Source organism: Quercus suber, unplaced genomic scaffold, assembly GCF_002906115.3.
Source record: "Quercus suber isolate HL8 unplaced genomic scaffold, Cork oak 2.0 scaffold_51, whole genome shotgun sequence".
Classification (NCBI taxonomy): domain Eukaryota; kingdom Viridiplantae; phylum Streptophyta; class Magnoliopsida; order Fagales; family Fagaceae; genus Quercus; species Quercus suber.
In genome coordinates, this window is record NW_027069516.1 from 679189 (window position 1) to 700561 (window position 21373).

The 21373-nt window shown below is 34.4% G+C and overlaps 1 protein-coding gene across 1 annotated transcript; it reads right to left on the reverse strand.

The window, feature by feature from the left end:
• Positions 1 to 2697: 2697 nt before the first annotated feature.
• LOC111999525 (protein WHAT'S THIS FACTOR 1 homolog, chloroplastic) lies at positions 2698 to 10309 on the reverse strand. Its single transcript, XM_065771918.1, has 5 exons — positions 8809 to 10309; positions 7502 to 7769; positions 6737 to 6824; positions 5686 to 5961; positions 2698 to 2805 (listed from the first exon to the last, which is right to left on the reverse strand). The coding sequence occupies exon 1, from the start codon at positions 10190 to 10192 to the stop codon at positions 8810 to 8812; it is 1383 nt and encodes a 460-aa protein (XP_065627990.1). The 5' UTR covers positions 10193 to 10309; the 3' UTR covers positions 2698 to 2805; positions 5686 to 5961; positions 6737 to 6824; positions 7502 to 7769; position 8809.
• Positions 10310 to 21373: the final 11064 nt, after the last annotated feature.

Below are 21373 nucleotides of genomic sequence, written 5' to 3' on the forward strand. Positions count from 1 at the left end.
GAGACAAGCACCTCAACTGTTGGGACAATTTGTTGTCCCTAGCATAACTCTATCTAATTAGGTACAAATCACTCCCATTGCTCATAAAAATAAATAATAAATAATTAAAAAAAAAAAAAGTCACTCCCATTGTCTGCTGCTACTGCACAGCCAACTTACACACATGAAAGCACCTGCATCAAAGTAAGGGGACTCTCTAGATCCAGATTAGCAGAGCAGATGGAAGCCCAACCAATTGTTTAGGCTGGGCTCACCTTTGGCAAGAAAATAGATAATGTGGTCCAACCTCTTTACATAAACAAGGTTAAATTACGTTTTAAATCTTTATATTTAGGAAATGTTTCAAATTAAACTCTAGATTTGATTTTCAGGTTTGACTAGGGATTTAAATTAATATAATTTTAAAATAATTCAAGTTAAACTATCAAAATTATAGGGTTTAATTTGTAACAATTTTGAAATTTAGAATTTAATTTAAAATTTTTGAATATATAAAATTTAATATGAAACCATCACTAAAGTATATAAGGTTTAAAATGAAAGTAGTAAGTACACCATTTTTTTTTAATGAAAGTTGCAAAGAATAATCGCCAGAGGAAAAAGAATTTTGTATCCACTCAAGAAGGAATGAACACAATGAATGATAGAAACTCTTGAAACAACTTCCACTCAAATTATTTCCATAAATTCTAAATTATTGTAGCAGAAGATCTTCATGAGCAACAGAAGTTTGAAGACTCCACCTAGCAGTGATCATGGACAAAGGTGACTGGGGATCCTACACTACAAGGTGGAGAGAGAAATAAAATCCATTGGAGCAAACAGAACCGAAGAAGTCCAAATTATTGCACGTCCACAAATCTTTTGTAAATGAACACATAAATGACATAATATAGTAAGATAGACTGCAAGTTGCAACCTAAAAGAAGCAACAACATGGAAAAGGGACTGCGTATCCATCCATGGTCACGAAAGAAAAGACAGTTGGGACACTAAAACAACGGGTCATGATACAACAGTGAATTGTTTACCAACCACCATCACAACCATTGACGGACCTTGAATAGCTCTAAAGTCTAAACAATATACTCAATCTTTCACACTCTTGGACTCTCTCTCTCTCTCTCTCTCTCTCTGATTTGTAGTTTGTACCATCCTCACTCACTACTTGGTCTCAGTCAGACCAACACCTCTTCAACTCCATTGATGCCACTTGAACCTCATCGCGTCTGCCAGTAAGCAGAGTTGGCTTGCTTGGATTTTGTTTATTTAATCGGTGATGGATTTGATCTTGTAACAGATGTTCCCAAAGACATCTTTGTTGCATTTTTTGAGTAAGAACTCGGCTTCTCTTATTTTCTGGGACAAGCAGTAAGTAAGGGATCCATGGAAACGTTTGATCAAAGCCCCTTTGATGACAGCAAAGCTTGACGGGTCCCTTGTCCACATGGACTCAAATCTGAAGGGTTTTGGATAGATATGGGTTTCGCCCATTGTGCATAGGATTATAGGAGCATGATCTGAGCCAGTGATGGGGTAGTGTTTAAGGTTGGCATTGGGAAAAGGACAACACCAACTCTCATTGGCAATTGCTATGTCAAAACGTTCTTTGATGGTGGCTCCAAATGGACATTTATTAGTCCAAGTGAATTTGTTGCTCTGAAAGCCTAGGTTGATCAATCTGTTGTTGATGATAAAGCCATTCAGACCTCCAGCAAAAGGTTGACAGCTTGCTCAAGATTGTCTCAGAAAGTGGCTTTGAGAGCTAACAAGTGAAAGTATCCAGGGGGTATTTGGGAGCATTTGTTTGGGTAAGAGATTTAACTCTTGCAAGTTTCTTTAACTTTAATTTGGGAATCTTTTGGGTGGGAGAGGTTCCTGGGTGAAATAGGATTGGGTAGTTTTGTGGTAGCTCTGGGTTGGAGGGAGAGGGATTGGTTGGAAGGAGCTTGAGCTTCAATTTCTTGTGGTAGTTTTCCTCAGAGATTGGATCCCATTTGCATTTCAAGCTTGAGGTTTCATCCATGGGTATTTGAATTTGGAGGGAGCCAAGGTCAGGTATGAATGGGCTGATGGGGATAGGGCTGGGTGGGCTTTTCAGGCATGTTGATAACAGTGACCCAGTTAAAACATTTGTTTGGGCTGATGTAGGTTGCCTGGCAGAAGGCCCTGGGTTAAATGGGCTAATAAAAGGGAGAGAATGAGTTAGGCCCAATTCAAGTGGATTGACATGCAGATGTGGGACGGGTGGGCTTGGAGGGTTTCGTAGGGCTGAGGTAACAGGGATTAAATCTGGTTGAAGAGGGAACTGAGTCTCGTTGGGAACCAGATGGTACAAGGGGGTCCTGTTGGTGAAGATTTTCAAGTAGATTTTAGGGTGACTTGGTTACGGGAGTGTCAGAGGTAGATCTGAGTGTATGTGTGTGTGTGGTATTTGAGAAGGTTGGTGGAAATCACCATCAACCAAAAAAGAAAAAAAAAAAAAAAACTGTGTACACTCTTACTTTTCCAACCAAATAACAAAGACATCAACATCCTAAAAAAAAAATGATTCATTATAGATGCAATTTGAATTACTATCAAGTATTAACTCATCTTAATAATAGTTTGTAAAATTGCAGATCTAAATTTATTTTCTCATTGAGGTGTAGACCAGAAGTTGCACATGGCATATCAGGACAACAATCACGCAAAACAAGAATGAAATATTTAATCACATCAGATTATTCAAATATCAATCTCATGTACCTCAGAAGGGGTGAAAAGACTACAAGCTTCATCAGTTATGTCCAACAAAGATGCTTCCTGCCAAATTGGGAAACCAGTGAGACAATTGCAAAAGAGGAGAATCTCAATTGATCATCAACATAATTTATTCCAGAAAGGAAGAAATTGATTGCCTGTTTGCATAAAAACTAGAGAGAAGAAGAATCCTGCCTTGTAAGTTTCAGCATGTAACAACTTTTTTTTGATAGATAATGAAAAATTTTATTAAGAAAAAAATAGCCAACCCGAGTACATTGGAGATGTACTGTGGGGGCAAAAATCAAAAACCAAAATTACTATGATCAAGAAACGGAGGAAGAAAAAAAAAAATGCAACAAGGCGACGCTCCAAACAAAGAGAGTGTGTAAGAAAAAGGACTTAATCTCTAACAAGGACCATTCACATCCCTCAAAACAGTGAGCATTTCTTTCTCTCAAAATACACCACATTAAACAGTGCGGCACAAGTCTCCAAAGATCTATATTGCGATGCTGCCCAAATTTACCTTGCCAAGATTCAAACACTTCAATAACCTTAAGTGGCATAACCCAGTGCAGCCCAAACAAACAAAACACCAACGACCACAACTCACAAACTAAGGGACAATGAAGTAGAAGATGATCCATCGACTCTCCACACCTCTTTCACATGTGACATCAATCAAGAACAACAATACGCCTTTTACGAAGGTTATCAGTTGTAAGAATCTTACCAAAAGAAGCTAACAATGAAAAGAAAGCCACCCTAGGAGGAACCTTCAATTGCCACCCCAACCTCCAAGGGAAAGAAAGGGAAGGAGGGTAGAAAGAAAGATAAAAACTACTAACCTTAAACCCTCCACTCCTAGCTAGTTTCCAACAAATCTTATCAGGGCCAACCCCCCGCACTTTCGAAGAATAAACAATTTCCATGAACCAATCAAAAGATTCTTCGTCCCAATCTTGCGGTGAACGACAAAAATGAAAATTCCAATGTAGCTATCCACCAAACCAGCCCATAACCTCTGCCACTAAAGAATCCCTTGCCCTGCTAAGACTGTAAAGTTCTGGAAAAACCTTTTTGAGGGGACAATCCCCACACCACACGTGCTTTCAAAACTTCACTCTAGTACCATCACCCACATCATACCATAACAGTTTAGAGAAATTCAACCAGCCACTTCTAATAAACCTCCAAAGACTAACACCACACGGACTAGTCACTTTTTTCGTGCACCAACCACCCCAAACATTCTCATATTTCGCCTCTATGACCCTCCTCCATAGTGCACCTGTCTCTAGACCATACCTCCACAACCACTTGCCCAACAAAGCAGTGTTAAAACTTCTCAATCGTATGATAACTAGCCCCCCAACCTGCATTGGCTTGCAAACCTTAGCCCATTTCACCAAGTGAAATTTAGAATCACCATTAATACCACTCCAAAGAAAATCTATTTGTAGTTTCTCCATACGATTAGCAACCTTCCCAGGTGGAAGAATGGAAAGGAAATAAGTAGGTAAAGAGGATAAGGTACTTTTAATAAGAGTGACCCTACCTCCCTTAGATAAATAAAGCCTCTTTCAACCTGCTAATCTTCATTCCATCTTCTCTAAAATAGGATTCCATATTGATACCTCCTTGAATTTGGCGCCCAAAAGAAGTCCCAAATATTTCAAAGGAAGAGAAGAATGCCTACAACCCAACAACCCCAGCAACACATCCAAATTGTGTACCTCTCCAACTATAATCAACTCTGATTTTCCCAAATTAATTTTTAACCCTGAAACCTCCTCAAATCTATTCAAAATCTCCCTTAAATTAGCTAACTAATTAGGATTAGCATCACAAAAAATAAGAGTGTCATCAGCAAATATGAGATGAGACACCATCATCGAAGCACTAGTAGTAGAACCTACAGAGAAGCCTGTAAACTGTCCATCAAAGATAGGCTCCTTGAGCTTACCAACAGCAGACTCCAGCTTTTTCCTGAAATCCTGCATCAGTATATGTAAGTTAACAAGTACTGTAACATAGCTACACCACCCAAAAATCCATGATTTAGTCTCCTTTTTTTCGGGGGTTATTGATAGGCAAATACAATGCACCCATACATATATAATGCATTACCTCACCCTCCACACTTATAGGGCTGAGTAAATACCAATCAGCCCAATCAGAGTAAATACAAGATAAAGGCAAATACAAATGCAGATAAAGGCGATAAAGGAAAATATTTTATTACCAAAAGGCGGAGTCCATTGTAAATTACAAAAACCAATGCAAATAAATGCTACCTTTGTGCGTTCTTCTATGGACTAAAAAGGGTGGCGCACAAATGAATGCTCCTAGCATAACAAGACCTAATGTGTTTTGAGTTCAGAAAAATATGATGGCCTTATCAAGAATGAATATCTGACCAACTTAATGAATCATAGGCATTTCCCTGTACATCATATTTAGTTTATGCAGTCATAATTTATGCTACAGTAAAAATCATAGAAACTATTATGCTTAGATGATTCACTAGTAACAGCAAAAGCTCAATGACATCCTGGTCCAAGACTTTCTGTCCCACTAAAAAGCCCCATTCCAAATACCATAGCACTTGATGATGCCTGACAAACCTAGACAAAGATACATAAGTTCATAAGCCCTAACCAGAGGAAAAGAGAAGAATCCTAGACCATAATCACAGCCAAAATGATGCAATCAACCTTGACCAGTTTAGCATCTCATCCCAAAAAAGAAATTATTGGGTATTCAGTAAGACACCCAAAAGTTCCATAAGCAGAACTCCAAAATGAGAAGGGATAATAAACCAGCAGATAGAATAACTTGCCATCAATTTCCCAGTCTCACAGCAAAAGCTTGAGTAAACATTTCAATAGAATGCACTTATTACACAATTGAATGAAAGAGAACTTAAACACAGCTTACCTGAGTTGCCCTTATTGCATAAACATTGGGGTGGTATTCCTCATTAAATAGATCCAGGAATTTTTCACTAATGCTGATTCAAAGGTCGTACAGTTTATCCTCTCCCTCGCTCCCTTCAACTTTCCTTTCCAATGAGATATCCATCCTTTTAACCAGGAAGGAACCTTTCCAAAGACAATTTCTGTTCTTCTGCATCTCTTAGAAGTGCTTCCAGCTGAGCTGCCAAGTTGTCCAACTCTTCCATCTCTTAGTAGGAGAACGAGTTCCATGCCTTGCCTGACAATAAAAACCGCATTAGGTGTTTTTGTTTTATAAAAAAAAATAAATCAGCTTTGATTGTGGCCCTAACTATTTGCGGCACTGAAAGAGTATCAAGTCATTACAAGACGATCACAGCAAGATAATAGAATAATGCTAAAGAGCACATGTGAACATTTCATTATGTCACCGGACATTAAAAAAGTGTCCGCAAATTATATTATATACTATAGCAGGCTAATCAAAGCTGCACAACCTCCCTTAAATGGAGCTTTCTCATAAAATATTCTACTCCATTCTTTTTTTCTTTTATTTTTTTCTTTCCCTCTCCCTCTTGTCCCTCGCATCAACAAGATCAACTCTTCTCCGCTTTCTCCCTCTAACACTCTTTGCTATGTACAAAGCCTTCAAGTTTGACATTATATCTAATGCAATAATCTATATAATGAGCATCTACCTCACTTCAAAGGTGCAAACTATAAATAAATGACAAGATTTTTGGCAATTGGATTATGATCCTCTAGCATTCTTAGAATAACTCCACCATGGAATTCCTAAAATTCTATCCATCCATTTTGAAATGAATGGATTGATTCTTCCATGTCATCAATAAGTTAAATAGATACCAAAAAGGTAATAGGCAGTGTTTGATAAAATGTTAATGATGTGAATTAATCTAATCCCCTCATTTCAAAATATATAGATAGAATTTCAAGATCTCAATGGTGGAATTTCCCTAAGAACACTACAAGATCCTCATTCTTGGCAATCTAAAACTGTTAAGTAAAATTACCACAAGATTTATGTGGATAGGAGTACACCCATTTGGAATATTGGAAGCTGCAAAGAAATTATCAGCAACTCCTTTCACGACACTGTAGCTGCACAGAAATTTCAAGAAACATATCCATTAATTAAACAACACCATATCATCTGCTCTTGTCTTTTGCACAACACTACCATGTTACTACATATGGAAAATCAATTCATGTTTCAATAAATGTCCAACAAGGCTATTTTTTTATGACTATGATTACATAAATGGAAAAGCAAATCATATTGCACTAAAAAGTGAGTTTTTTTTTTTTTTTTTCAATTCTCTCAGACACCACAACAATAGAAAATACAAAAACAAGAATTCTAACATTCTATTCTTTTCCTCAGTGTTCTCGGAAGCCAAACAGGGAAGTAAAATTAAGGGATCCATTTTTATGTACAACTAGATATGTCAAAATTCTACAACTGATCAGTAATTAAGTGCAGAATAAAATTAAAGTTCCATAACAAAACGAAATAAAAAGTATAAAGCCTAAAACTTTAAAATTAAATTTCCAATCTCATTTCTTAGCAATTAATGGATGATTCAGCGGATGTGAGAGAAAGAAGGGGACCTGGTCATGATAGAGAGGTGTTGCTGAACATCGAAAGCTTCTTCCGCATTTGAATAAATTAATTGAGATAAAAACACTAGCAGAAGAAAACAAATTGCCTCCATACTGGTGGTATGTGTTCAGACACAATTAAGCTTTGGCATGGAGTAGAAAAAAATCCAACTTACAGTGTCAAAGGTTTTTATTGTTGCTGTCTGCATGGGGAAATTCTGTTTTTGATTTTCAAAATGAAAAATGTGGAGCAATGAATTCTTTGAAGTCTGGTGATCTGGCAAACTGCTACAGCTAATTCTGGCCATTGATTTTATCATGTCATCTGAATTGGTTGACCTGCAACAAGGCCTCTGCCAATGGAAGAATTACTTCTTCTTATCTAAGTGACAAACTAGATCTTGAAGCTGCTGTCTTAGATTTGAAGTTCAGAACCAAAACTTCCTTGCAAGTCAAATCACAAACCGCAAGCTATTGTAAGTTCATCAGTATCAAATTATTACAAATAAAGTTAATTAGACTCTTTTTGCAACATTATAATGATGATTTGATAAAGTAGATTTATTTGTTCTTCAACCAAACAGATGGAACTTATAAAGTATAAAAATGAGAATGTTTTTTTTAGCCAAGGAGTTATGAGAAATATATTAACACTGTGAAAATCTGATTTCAAGTACATGAAGAGTATCAGTACTATACAAAAAGAGAAATACCCATATCCATCTAAGAAAAAAGCAACATAAACCCCATAATATGTAGGCTTTACCTCTCCTTTGCTGACACTATCTAGATCTTAAATGAAAACCACTTAAGCTTACCAACCATTAGTTTTAGGCATCCACAAGCCTCACAGATGACTGAATTACTTCCCTACTTTAGTTACAATAACCATCAATGCAACACATGTAGCTGTCCGTATTCCAGTGCGACTTGGATCAATGTACATGTTGGAAAACAAAATCTACTAAAACGAATGAATTCTTTTGTTCTGAAAATAAATCATTTTGCTCTTAAGCTATAGCCAGTCCCATCACATTCATATCCAATATGAATGAAGAAAAAGTATGCATGAGATTAAAACCATAAATCCCATTTTCGCAATTTTATAGAATTTCTTTTGGAAAAGGCATTACCTAGATCTCTGAACACAAATACAAGACTAGAGCAACATGTAAGATGGTGTAAATCAGTATAGGTCATGCTTTCATTGAATGACATAAAATTCTGCATTTATTTTTTTCCTATAAAATAGCTTGTTTTATTGACATCCGGTTTCCTGTTACTTTCTATACAGCATGCATCTTCATTTGGTGTGTTAACTTTCAAAGATTTTTAAAACTTTGCCACAATATGTATCATAAGATGTTCCTCGTCATTTATGAAGAAATATTGCATTTTAAATTAGAGGATGAGATTTATAGAAATCCATCAACAAACATGATTTTCTTGTACAGATTAATTGTAAATAAAAAAAGGCATTGACCTCAAGATGCTTCAGCATCCTCGTAAGCATTGCGAACCTCTCCAATATCCATCTCATCATTGTCTCTAAGTAAAGTATCCTCCAAACTACCCATGGTATCCTCTTGCCCAAGTTGTACTCTAATGTGTTCATCCTCAGACAAACCATCATCTTCTATATCTGACACATCACTATAAGTTTCAATCTTCTTCTTCTTTCCTCTGTAACCAGCAAGACTCAGGACTTTCTCCTTCCAAAGCACCAAGGGCCCTTTCTCAATCAGCTCCGAACCTTCATAAGCTTCAGTCAAGAACACACTAAACCTCTTCCCCCTCTCCGAAACATAGAAAATCCCAAAATGCTTCAAAAGAAGTCTCATTAACTTCTGGGGCATCACGAGCTCCCACCGAAAATGTGTAAGGTGATCAGTAACCAATCTCTTCTCAATGGTGAAGCTTAGCAACTCGTGCATAACTGCAACTGCCCTCTTATCAAACTCTAGTGAACCAGCCTTGAGTCCCCGGGCATCCGCGTAAGGAGACAAATATGACCTCTTCTGAAAATGCTCAATCTTTCCTCCATATCTATAAACTTTCTTGTAAGTAGAAGGGAATTTCAAAGGAAAAGAAAGCGAAAGCAATCCCGGGTTATGACTAATACTAATACTATGATCTTCATGAACCTCATTCACTCCCATTCCCATTGCTCTCTTTTCCAACTCAGTAATAGCCCAAGCTGGGTTCCAAGAAACAAGTTCCAAAAACCCAATCTCATCATCCTCATCACGCTTCACAACCTTGAAGTACTGAGGATATTTGTGCACCCAATTGGTCCTAAAATCAATAGGCAATCCAAAGTCTCGTCGAAAATGCGCAATCTTATCTAAACGAAGTCGTTTATCCACAGACATCATTAGAAACCTTGTAACATACTCTGCAACCTTGTCTTCGTTTTCCTCGATAATTCTCTGTTCCTCTTCGACCAAGTCCTCGGCTTTCTTTGTCATTCCACACCACAACACGCCGTTTTTGTCCTTGTAGAGTTCGAAAAGTTTCGGACATTTGCGAAGCAAGTCGGAGATACTGTGGGGTTTCGGGAGACTCATTTGCTTGCGGTTCTGTTCCAGCTCACGAACTGGCATGACCATCTCAGGCTCGTTCTTCAGAGTCTCCATCAAGAAGATGACCCTGTTCGCGATCTTCCACTTCTCCTTCGCGATTTCCAGGTCGTGTATTCGCTTGTTCTTGCTTCTGTCTTGTACTCGCTTACTGCTCGTCATAAATCGGTGCTGATTCTTCGACCACGTACTGACGTGGAAGCTAAAATGTGGGTCGAGATGCTCAGTGGCTTTGCTCAACGTGTTACTCATTGGAGCGAGTTTGAAAACTCGGCGGGTGGTGGCCATTGATGAAGGTGTGAACGTGTTGAGCACAAGGTGTTTGTGAAAATGCCTAAACGAGAATTTGAAATTGTAAATAGAACGTATAGTTGGCCGTTGGGTGTTTCAAAAAAAAAAAAGAAAAAAAAAAAAAAACAAGACTGGCCACACTGACCATTGCACCACATTAGTCTATCTTTGGGCCTGGGTTATTGTGCTAGTCCAGCCCAGCTATAAAGAACACTAATGCTTGACCAAGCCTGTATAGAGAAAGCCCATTAAGTTTGTCAATATGATGGGAACATTATAATCTCCAGGGACTAGGAGTGGCCAAGAAAATAAAACAGTATAATAAATCTTCAGCCAAAAACAATATATATGTGTAATAATAAGATCACAGGTTTTTTTTTTTTTGAGTAAAATATATGATCACAGGTTAGTTGCATCTTTCCATCCTAAACTTTGAAAATATTTGTAATGTGTAGTCTAACATCAATCAGCCAAGTTAGTATCTAAATTAATAGATTAGAGGTATATTCATTTCAAACCAAGGTGTTAATTGCATTCTTCTCAACAAACAAACAAAAAAGTGTTGATTGCATGAGTTTTGTAGTTTAGGATATAAATGCTTAATTTTAGAGTGGATGATTACTTATTAGTTTGTTAATTTGGATATTAAATAGAATAGTATGATATAGGGATGAAACCAAGATTTCAATTGAGGAGGCTGAAGTATGAATTTTTTTTTCTAGGTAAAATCAAACTAACTTCCTAACTAATAACAAACTTTCAACAATTGAAAACACAAAACAACTGAGATTTCATGTGAAGAGCCTTGTAACTCATCTAGTAGTAGGGATTAAATTCTCTCACCCTCCAAGCTCCAATTATCAATGTATTAATAAAATAATAATGATTAAAATATTAGATAATAAAAAATATTTTAAAAAAAATAAAAAACAAACGGCTTCCTAGTACATTGTAACACAATTATCTATCAAAATGGAATTCACCATTCATTTAAATCTCTTATATCATTTATGATCAATTCCGTTCTAAAAGTTAATGTAATTGATTTTCCAATAATCTACGAATCAAATAAAAGTGATATTTATTATCTCAGTATATATTCAATAACCTTCCGACAAAAAAAAAAAAACTAATTATAGGCACCAAGTAAAAAAGTTTAAAAAATTATATTTATATATATATATAATAAAAATTAAAAAAAAAGCCGTAATAAATAAATAACCATGTGAGGACAATTAGACAAAAAGAACTAAAGATGAAGCTCTTTTTTTTTCCTTTTTCCTTTTTTTTTTTCTTTTTTTGAGAAGAAAATTAAGCTATTAAGTTAAGCGAAAAATTAATGAATGCCCTAATGGCATTAGTTTATGAAATATATTTTGAAACATTTTATGGGAAAAGTAAAACATTTTTTTGACAACTTTTTATATTTCTCAAAAAGTGGCATCTTAAAATGGCCTATTAACAAATTCTATTAAGACACCAGTTAACAAGACCCCTAAGTTAAAACGAAAAAGTTAATGAATGCTTTTAGAACATTGATTTAGAAAATATTTTTATAAACTTTTTGTAGGGGTCGAAAACTCAAACACAAACAGAAATTTGGTATAAGGCCTAAGTAACTGACTTGCACAATTAATTTATCAAAAAAAGAGGTAGAAATTCCACAATGGGAAACTCAAACAACTAACTAAGAAAGTAGGAATAAAGATGAGATGTTTTATTATATACAAATCGCTTTCCAAAGGTGTGGGGAGTAAGCAAGAAAAGAAAAATACAACATGACTCACTCCTTCTCTCTTCTCTAGGGCTTCTTCTTAATATTTCTCATTCCCTCTTTTCTGTTGCAATCTCCTCCCCTTTTTATAAGCATTTTTTCTTCCCTTATTTCTCTAGCTGGCCTGCTCCTAGCCAGATTTTTTGGGATACTCAGCCTTCCCCCCCCCCCCCCCCCCCCCAAATACTTTTCTTCTTCTTCTTCTTCTTTTTTTTTTTTTTTTTTTTTGGGTGGCATATAACTTACACAAATGAAATTAGATGAGCTTGTGGAAGAAGTTATGAATTCAGACATCAACAAAGAATCTATGGATAATAATCGTGGTTACAGTCAGAATTAGTCTACTGTTTGCGCAAATTCTTTCAATATTGATACTTAGTATTTGGCGAGTTCCAAGAATATTATATTTTTGTTGAACTATGTTATTTTATTTTGTGAAACTTTGTTATTTTGAATTTGAATTGAAGTGTATGCACTTCTTTTGGAATGTAAAGAACTTATTACTAGATGAATGTTATATTTTTGTTAAATTATATTATTTTGAATGTGGGTTGAAGACTTGAAGTGCATGCACTGCTTTTTGGGATGTAAAAATAATTATTTCTAGATAGATGTTATATTTAATATTATGCAGGTTGAAATGAGTTGTGTTACATTCGTGTCAACCTAACACGACTCGTTTATTAAGCGTGTCAAATGGGTTGGGTCAGGTCAACCCGCCTTATTAACAGGTTAGGTTATGGTTGAAAGATCATGACACGATTATTAAATGAGTTGGGTTAGGGTTAAGCCATTTAGTCGAATACCCCTACCTCGACACGACACGAACTCGACACGCTAACCCGAATTGACACCCCTACTAACGAGTGTCCTTAGGGTATTGGTTAACAATCTATTTTAGAAAAATTTTGATACCACTTTTATGAGAAATGGAAAAAGCTGTCAAAACACTAATTACTTTTTTTTTTCTTTTCCCATAAAAACCTTATTTAAATGAATTATTAACCAATACCCTAAGGGTATTTGTTAGCATTTTCCTTATATAAAATATATATTGATATTGATTTATGAAATCTTCTGTTTTTATTTTATTATTGTTAGTTTTTAGGAAGAACGAAATCTCTATATATTAAAAGAATAGAAATTTTCATGTCCACTTTTCTTTATTCCAACATTTTCTTTACCTTTTAGTTCTTCTTTGAATGTTGTATGTGATGGTTCAAATAAAAATTTTCTCTTTTTTCTCTTCAGGTTGATGAATACTCCAGGACATCAAATCGTTTCATTTGTATGGTTCGAGGATTTGTGATTTGCAATGGTAGTGGCGAATGCATCAACAAGATCCTCATATCACATGACAACTATGATAAATTTTTAATGATTTTGTTTTGATGAACTATGTTTACAATTTGTTACTCAATTCTTTTAAGATTCTTTTACATGTATAATATTAATAATCATAATATATACTAATAAGGCTTACTTGATTGTACTCTTGCCGCTCCATGGGATCCTCCGTCAGGTAGGGTCGGCAGACTACCCACCCGAAATTGGTCAGGTTGCGTCTGGCATTTCTATTATATGTTGGAAGTAACTAACCATGTAGTCTTTATCAAAATAATTAACTCATCCAACTTATGACAAAATTTAGCTCTAAACTAGTTTGAAGTTATCTCACCAACTTACAACATAGCGATTTATAAGATTATCCATATGTATTATTTAAATAAGTCACATAACTCATTAAAAAATTCATGTATCTAAAACTACATATGAATGGTTTCTTTAAGCAGCACATAATTGAGTGTTTTTTAGAAGAAAGCACATAGTGGAGTTGGAGCTAAACATTTTCCTATGTTTAAGCATTCTTAACTACACTTAATTGAACCTATTTGGCTAAGAAATACTTAATTATTCTTAACAATATACTTTTTTATTTTATTTTATTTTTTTATGATTCAATAGTTACAATGAGGGAGAAGTTTTTGAATCAAATGTCTTCATTTGAAATGCCAGAAAATACTAGTTGGGCTATAAGGTTCTTGACAACGATATAGAGAGCGTTTGGGTGTGGCGTTTGCGTTTTGCGTTTTCTATTTTTTTTTTTTTTGGTTTTCAAGAGTTTCAGGTGTAGTGCGGCTACTGTTCAATGAACAGTAGCCGCATTATTTGACTTTCGGCCAATGAACAGTGCACCGAGCACTGTTCACGGGTCTTACAATTCTCAATTTTTATCAACTTTTTCATTAAAAATGGGTCCCACGGTACTATTCACATATTTAAATATTATTTTCCTACAGTGTTTTCAGTTTTCAGTTTTCAGTTTTCAGCTGAATCCAAACGGACCCATAGTTAACTATTATTAACAATATATTTATTTAATGGACCATCCACCCATTATTTCTTTTTTGGCTAAGAAAAATCATTCTTAAGGATATACTTAATTGAACCCACGCCATTTGGTCATTTCCTTAGAGAAAATTCTCCAGCCATTTTTGTCGTGTTTGCTTATATATAAGTGGAAAACATTAACTAAGTAGCATCCAAATAATTTTCTATGCAATGGATTTATTTATTTATTTATTTTTCAGATTCTATGTTATGGTTTTGGGCTATTGGAGCCTACTGCAGCCCAATATTGTCAATTTCATTATAATGTTTGTTCTGATTTGTCCATTCTAACAATATATTTTGATATTAGACTATTCCGTACGACATATAGTTTTGAGATTACCACTAATTTAAATATAATATTAAACAAAATAAATAGACCAAATTCTTCATCTATCATATCAATTATCAATTCAAAATGAAATAAGTACATTCTTAATATCATCATTATGTAACATGTCAAATATGATAAATGATGAGTTCAGAAAAATCATTAAGGTCATCCATTAATATGGATGACCTTGCATCATTAGTAGGCCATCAAAGATAACCGCTCAACATATTCAATAACGGCCATCAAAGGTCATAAACTCTCATCAAGACAAAGAACTTTACAATCAAGGTAATAATCACTGTAAATTATGTATAACAACTACCTAAGTCACCTACAAAAGGACAATCTGTCTCACTAGCTAAGGTACGTCAAAAACTACTGCAAAACACTATCTAAATACAAAAGATATGAGTGGATACTAACTTAAGCATTAAAGGCTCCCCCACTGGGCACAACCCGGTGGTCTCTTTGATTTATCTCTCCTTTATCTTGCAGGTTCTATGAGATTGTCTAATACTTCGGACTGGATAAGTGATCCAACTGACGATTTTGGCACCATTAGTTTGGTGCCGTCTGTGGGGAAAGATTAGCCACTAACCTCTTCCTACAATAAAGGGTCACTTAACTCAATTAAGGGTTATGAACAAGAAGACACCAGACCAAGAGCATCTCATAGGATGATACCCTTGGATCATCTCTTTAATTTGAACATTCTCATTTCTTCAACCACTTTCGCAATATGAGATTGGGTTGAGATGGAGGAGACAAAGAGGTATCACTGATACACCATCTTCGTCAAAGCATGACTTTGTCGTCCAATTAAGTAGATGATGATGTGAGAACCCAAATCCAAGGTATCAAACCCTATGGCCTCTACCTTGACTCCTTGAGGGTCCACACCACTGAAGCAGAGAAACAAAGCACACATTCAGGTCTTATGGTGTAGAGGAGATCAAATGGGTGGTTTGTTCATTATAAGGCATGGACTGAACGCTGGATGACCAAAAAATTCAAGCGACCTCGACAGACCTTAAGAATATGGCACCATCTTCGTCAAAGCATGACTTTGTCGTCCAATTAAGTAGATGATGATGTGAGAACCCAAATCCAAGGTATCAAACCCTATGGCCTCTACCTTGACTCCTTGAGGGTCCACACCACTGAAGCAGAGAAACAAAGCACACATTCAGGTCTTATGGTGTAGAGGAGATCAAATGGGTGGTTTGTTCATTATAAGGCATGGACTGAACGCTGGATGACCAAAAAATTCAAGCGACCTCGACAGACCTTAAGAATATGGCACAGTTCAAAGAACACACTATGGTCTAAAATCTAAAGGTCAGATTTACGGATTTTCTCCTTTTCTACTCTCCAAGTATTTGCAAATAATATTTAATCTTCTTTCACGCTACACTAATCTCAAAAGACACATGTGGGTGAATTAATAACTATAAAACTTTTCCATCCTTGAATGCAAAACGTTAGACAATATTATAATTCCCAAGTTCTATGCTAAGCATTGATGGAAAATGCCATAATATAGTTAGAAGACCGTAAATTCATGGTAGTAAATATATATATGTATATATATATATGGTCTAGAGATATTTCAAGAAAGATATCCAATTTTATACCAGCTTTTTGAGGTAAAATAGGTAGAAAACTTTTATTTAGTAAAACTGTTAGTACAAGGGAATATATACCATGTTTCAACAAACCGGAAATAGAGGATAAAAAGGACATCAAAATTTTATACCAGCTTTGGAATATCCTTGATTGTTGTCAAGCCAAAATTTAAGATTCCAATTTTGGGTTTGAATAGTTGTACAATAGTGAGGCTTTATAGTTACAGCCAACACATGTTCAAAAATTAAATGGATTAGTCACTATAAAATTTTATGGCCTTGATATTATGACTTTTCTTTCCTAATAGATCTTGCTAAGATAGGAAAGATGGAAGCCAAGGATTATTTCTTTGCCAAAGATAATAAATCTTAACTTTCTGCATTTGAAAAAAGTGAATCCAAAATTTATTAGTTTAATAGAATTATAGTGTGTCATAATTTTGAGCACTAAAAAGGTGTATTGGAACCTCATTGTCTGTCTAAATTATTAAAAAAAAAAAAAAAAACTACTTTAGGCATTAAACCTGAAGTTATTCAGTTTCGATTTTTGAAGTTAAAGAATTTTTGGATAAAGAAAGTTAGTGAATACTCCTATTTGTTTTTACTTTCTACAGTTAGTTTTCTAATGGAAATTAATTTTATAAATGCTCCTTAAAGTAGTCAGTCAAATATGTTAGATATTTTCGGGAATACTACACTAAATATCAAACAGAGTTGAAAAATCCCTCCTCAAAAAAAAAAGAAAAAAAGAAAAAAAGAAAAGAAAAAGTTGAAAACTCATATTGATTAGTAAAGAAAAATAAAGAGATGCTTTATCACTGCTCTTCTTTCCCAATATGTCTTGCTAAAATAGGAAAGATGAAATCCAATATTATTGCTTTGCCCAAATTAATAAATCTCAATTTTTAGTCGTTAGAGAAAATGAAGGAAAAACTTATTACTGTACAACATTATAGCTTCAGATATTAAAGAGGAGGGGCAATTCTTATTTCACTTCCAAGTTTAAGAACCCCAATTTCAGAGCAGAAATTATTCATACATATTTTTAGAAATTTGATTTATATCTTAATAAAGCTCTTCAACAAAGAAAGGAAATAAATGTATTTTTCTACATTTAGTTCCGTAATGAAAATTATGGATCTCGTTAATGTTCCTTAGACGGTATTCACATTAAATTCGTCATTTGAGGTCAATCAACAAAAGCTCTTGGAAAGGTCCAAAACACACATATTGCCTCCCACGGTTGATGCTTCGTGGACTTTCATCTCCACAAGGAAGACTAGTTCAACAACAAACCACTGATAAAGCTGTGTAATTTACCCTTAGTAGAAAGTATGTGGACTGCAAAGAAATTATTACTCAATAGTGAAAGAAGCAGCAAAGCATAGTAGGTATGTCCATTACACTCTCGTCATGTTTCAATATCTACTATTTACGCAACATAGTAGGGCCTTTTCTTTCCTAATGCATTTTTATAAGATTGGAAATAAGGAAGTCAAATATTATTGTACAAGATAATGTATCATAACTTGAGGCATTTAAGAAAAATGAAGCCGCAACTTTTTTTACTAAAATTATGATCTTAAATATAGGCATTAAAATAGGAAAGAATACCTTAATTGCTACAATGTACACACTTCAAAGAAAGTCAATGACTAAGAAGCCAGGATGATCTCTTTGAAATCTTTGTCATTAAAGCCAAATATAAGTCATATATTGTGGCCTTAATATTATAATTATGGCCATTAAAGGGTTTTTTTTTTTTTTGTTTTTTTTTTGTTTTTTTACATTTTCTACTATAACTAAAACAATCCGTTTGTGCCCTTTTATGTGTCAAATTAATACTATGCTAAAGAAGGAATATAAATGATAAACAACAGAAGGATACCTTGGTTGATAACTTGATATTCACGGGTAGCAAAGCTGTGTCATAGGGCCATCCCCCAAATTTATACTTGTATTTATTGATAACAACAGTAAAAGATGAAAGTATAGAAATAGACAAAATATACTCTCTACAATTATGAACGAGGTTATTAGTTCATCAACTGACTAATGACACATTACTAAAAATAAAAAATAAAAAATCGAAAAAGATTTAAAAGAAAGCTTAAGAAATAAAATGCATGAATGGCCTATTTGGCCTTGCGTACAGAATAATTTTCAAAGTGAATGCAAGGTGGGACTAGGGTTGAAAGCCCCAAAGAATTACAAACTTCAGTCCTTATAGAAAAAGTGCAATAGTTGCTCTGACTTTAATCAAATAAGTACATTATGTACATTCAAATAAGTACATTCTTAATATCGTCATTATGTACATGTCAAATATGATAAATGATGAGTCCAGAAAAATCATTAAGGTCGTTCATCAATATGGATGACCTTGCATCATTAGTAGGCCGTCAAAGATAACCGCTCAACATATTTAATAATGACCATCAAAGGTCATAAACTCTCATCAAGACAAAAAACATTACAATCAAGGTAATAATTACCCTAAATTATGTACAACAACTACCTAAGTCACCTATAAAAGGACAATCTGTCTCACTAGCTAAGGTATGTCAAAAACTACTACAAAACACTATCTAAATATGAAAGATATGAGTGGATACTAACTTAAGCATCAGAGGCTCCTCCACCGGGCACAACCCAGTGGTCTCTTCGATCTATTTCTCCTTTATCTTGCAGGTCCTATGAGATCGTCTAATACTTCGGCCTGGATAAGTGATCCAACTAACGATTTTGGCATCATCAATAAAGTAAATTAAAAAACACATTCTTAATGAAGAAAAAAAAAATCATATCATATGTGAGAAAAGTAAATGAAAAAAAATTAAAAATTAAAAGAAACATTCCAATCAAAAAATGAAAATGTATTTTGGAAAAAAAGAAAAAGAAAATTGTTCACATTCAATCATATTGGCAGGAATTTAGTGGCAGGGACCGAAACGGATGAAATGGATAAGAATAGATCAATATTTAGGCCCAGTGGAATAGGGGATGATTTGGCCCAATTAACTAACTGAAATGGAATTTTCTCACTGTTGCGGCTAGAACGAAACATAATTGACAAACCAGACCCCAGTGTCATTGAAGCCCATGAGTTAGAATAAAAACCGAAGTGCCCTTTTCTATTACAGTAGTGTTTGGTTGGGGAATCTAATACATATCTCTCTGTATCTAGATTCACACAAAATGGGATGGCCAATTTTGCTTGGTACTTTGTAAAAAATAAACTTATTTGACAAAATAGTAGCACTATATTACAAACAAAACTACTTTGGGGAACAGCGCTTTTGGGTTCTTGTCCCTTAAACTTCGTGCTGATATGGTTAAATAAGCTTATGTGGTCATTTTTTAAAAATTTGGTCCACGTGGATCTCAGCAAATATGGAAACTAATTGGCACTTTGGAATGCAATTGGGAAGTTGAGAGATTCAACCAATGGATTAATAGGAAAGGTTTATTTTTTTTATTTTTTTATTTTTTGATGGGAGATTAATTGGAAAGTTGAATGGCTTAATCGGCATTGTAAAACTTTGGATCCAGAGTCTATGCATAAAACAAGGTTTTACTTAAAACAATTAAGGACCTCGTCTCTCAATTAGATGAGTGTGACTTAAAACATGAGACTCACCTCTTGAAAAGATGAGTTTCCAGAGAAGCTATTTTCCTGAATAAGTTTTAAATGATGCTATTTTGCCAAATGTTTTAAAATATATATATATTAAGAAAAAACAGCTCAAATGTGATGCTTGAGAACTTGAATGTCCAAAAATGTAAATGAAGATTTCTCCGTATGTGAAATTCACATGTTTGGTTTATTTTTTAGAAAATCTATAGGAACCCACCCTTTTCTCATGATGATTGCATGGAACCCACCCTTTTAAAAAAAATCAATTATTATCATAAAATTTTAGATGGTTTTATAAGAGTATTGGGGGTGTAAACCACCCGGTTGCTAAAATACCCACTGACCATCTAAAAAAGAGCTCATCCGAGGTTGTATAATTAAATTTTTTTACAATATATGAACAGTAAGTCTTTATATTTAGAACTTACTGTTTATGAGTTTGTAAACTAAAATACTATATTTAATTTAATTTAATTTATCTCTTTCTTTCTCACTTTATATTTATATTATTATTTGATGTGATAGTTTATATTTTTTAAATGAGTTGAATGTAAAAATAGAAATAAAGATATTAAGTGAATTGTAAAATAAGATGATAAAATAGATAAAGTGATGTTTGAGGATGTAAAATAAGTTGTTTTCATATCTCCAGGCGTTAGTGCTCTAATAGGAGTATGCCTTCTTCTTCTTTATTTATTTATTTATTTATTATTATTATTATTATTATTATTTATTTATTTAATAAAGTGGGTGGAGACTCTTTGTAGAGCCTACCCTAGCTAGTTGGTCCAACTAATATTGATCAACTGGATAAGCTTTCCTCAACAACACCCCCACCACACACACACACACAAAAAGAAAAAAAAAAGAAAAAAAAATCTTTGATAAGGTTTCGCTGCCAATGGCCTTTAGGGCTAATGGGATTTCCTAATGTTTTCATTATTATTATTATTATTTTGTAAAAAAAATAAATAAATAAAAAATGTTTGAAGTTCGCTCTTCACTTACACTGGAAAAGTAAAGATGGAACTCTTGCCCAATGATAGAAAGAGAGAGATGCTACGTAAAGTTAGGATCTAATTTGTAACAAATGCATATGGCTCCATGGCTAACAGCAAATTCTACATATTGAATCAGCAAATCTCACAAGATCCTAACCAATACCTCTAAAACTTAGGTTAAGACTTAAGACTAAACTAAACAAACTCCGCTCATGCAAGCTCTATTCTTTCTTTGCCACGTTGCATGCATGTTGACCATATCACACACATGCAAGCCCACTCCGAAATCTCCATCAAACAAAACACAGCAATTTGATGAATCTCTGTGATTAAGATCTTGTAATTTATTACTCAGTTACTAGTTACTTCAATGCACGCAATTATATATTTCTGAGCGATTTTGGCTAGTAGTCCGG

Coding starts and splice junctions, on each gene's coding strand:
- LOC111999525 (XM_065771918.1), bottom strand. CDS start 10,192: ATGGCCACCACCCGCCGAGTTTTCAAACTCGCTCCAATGAGTAACACG.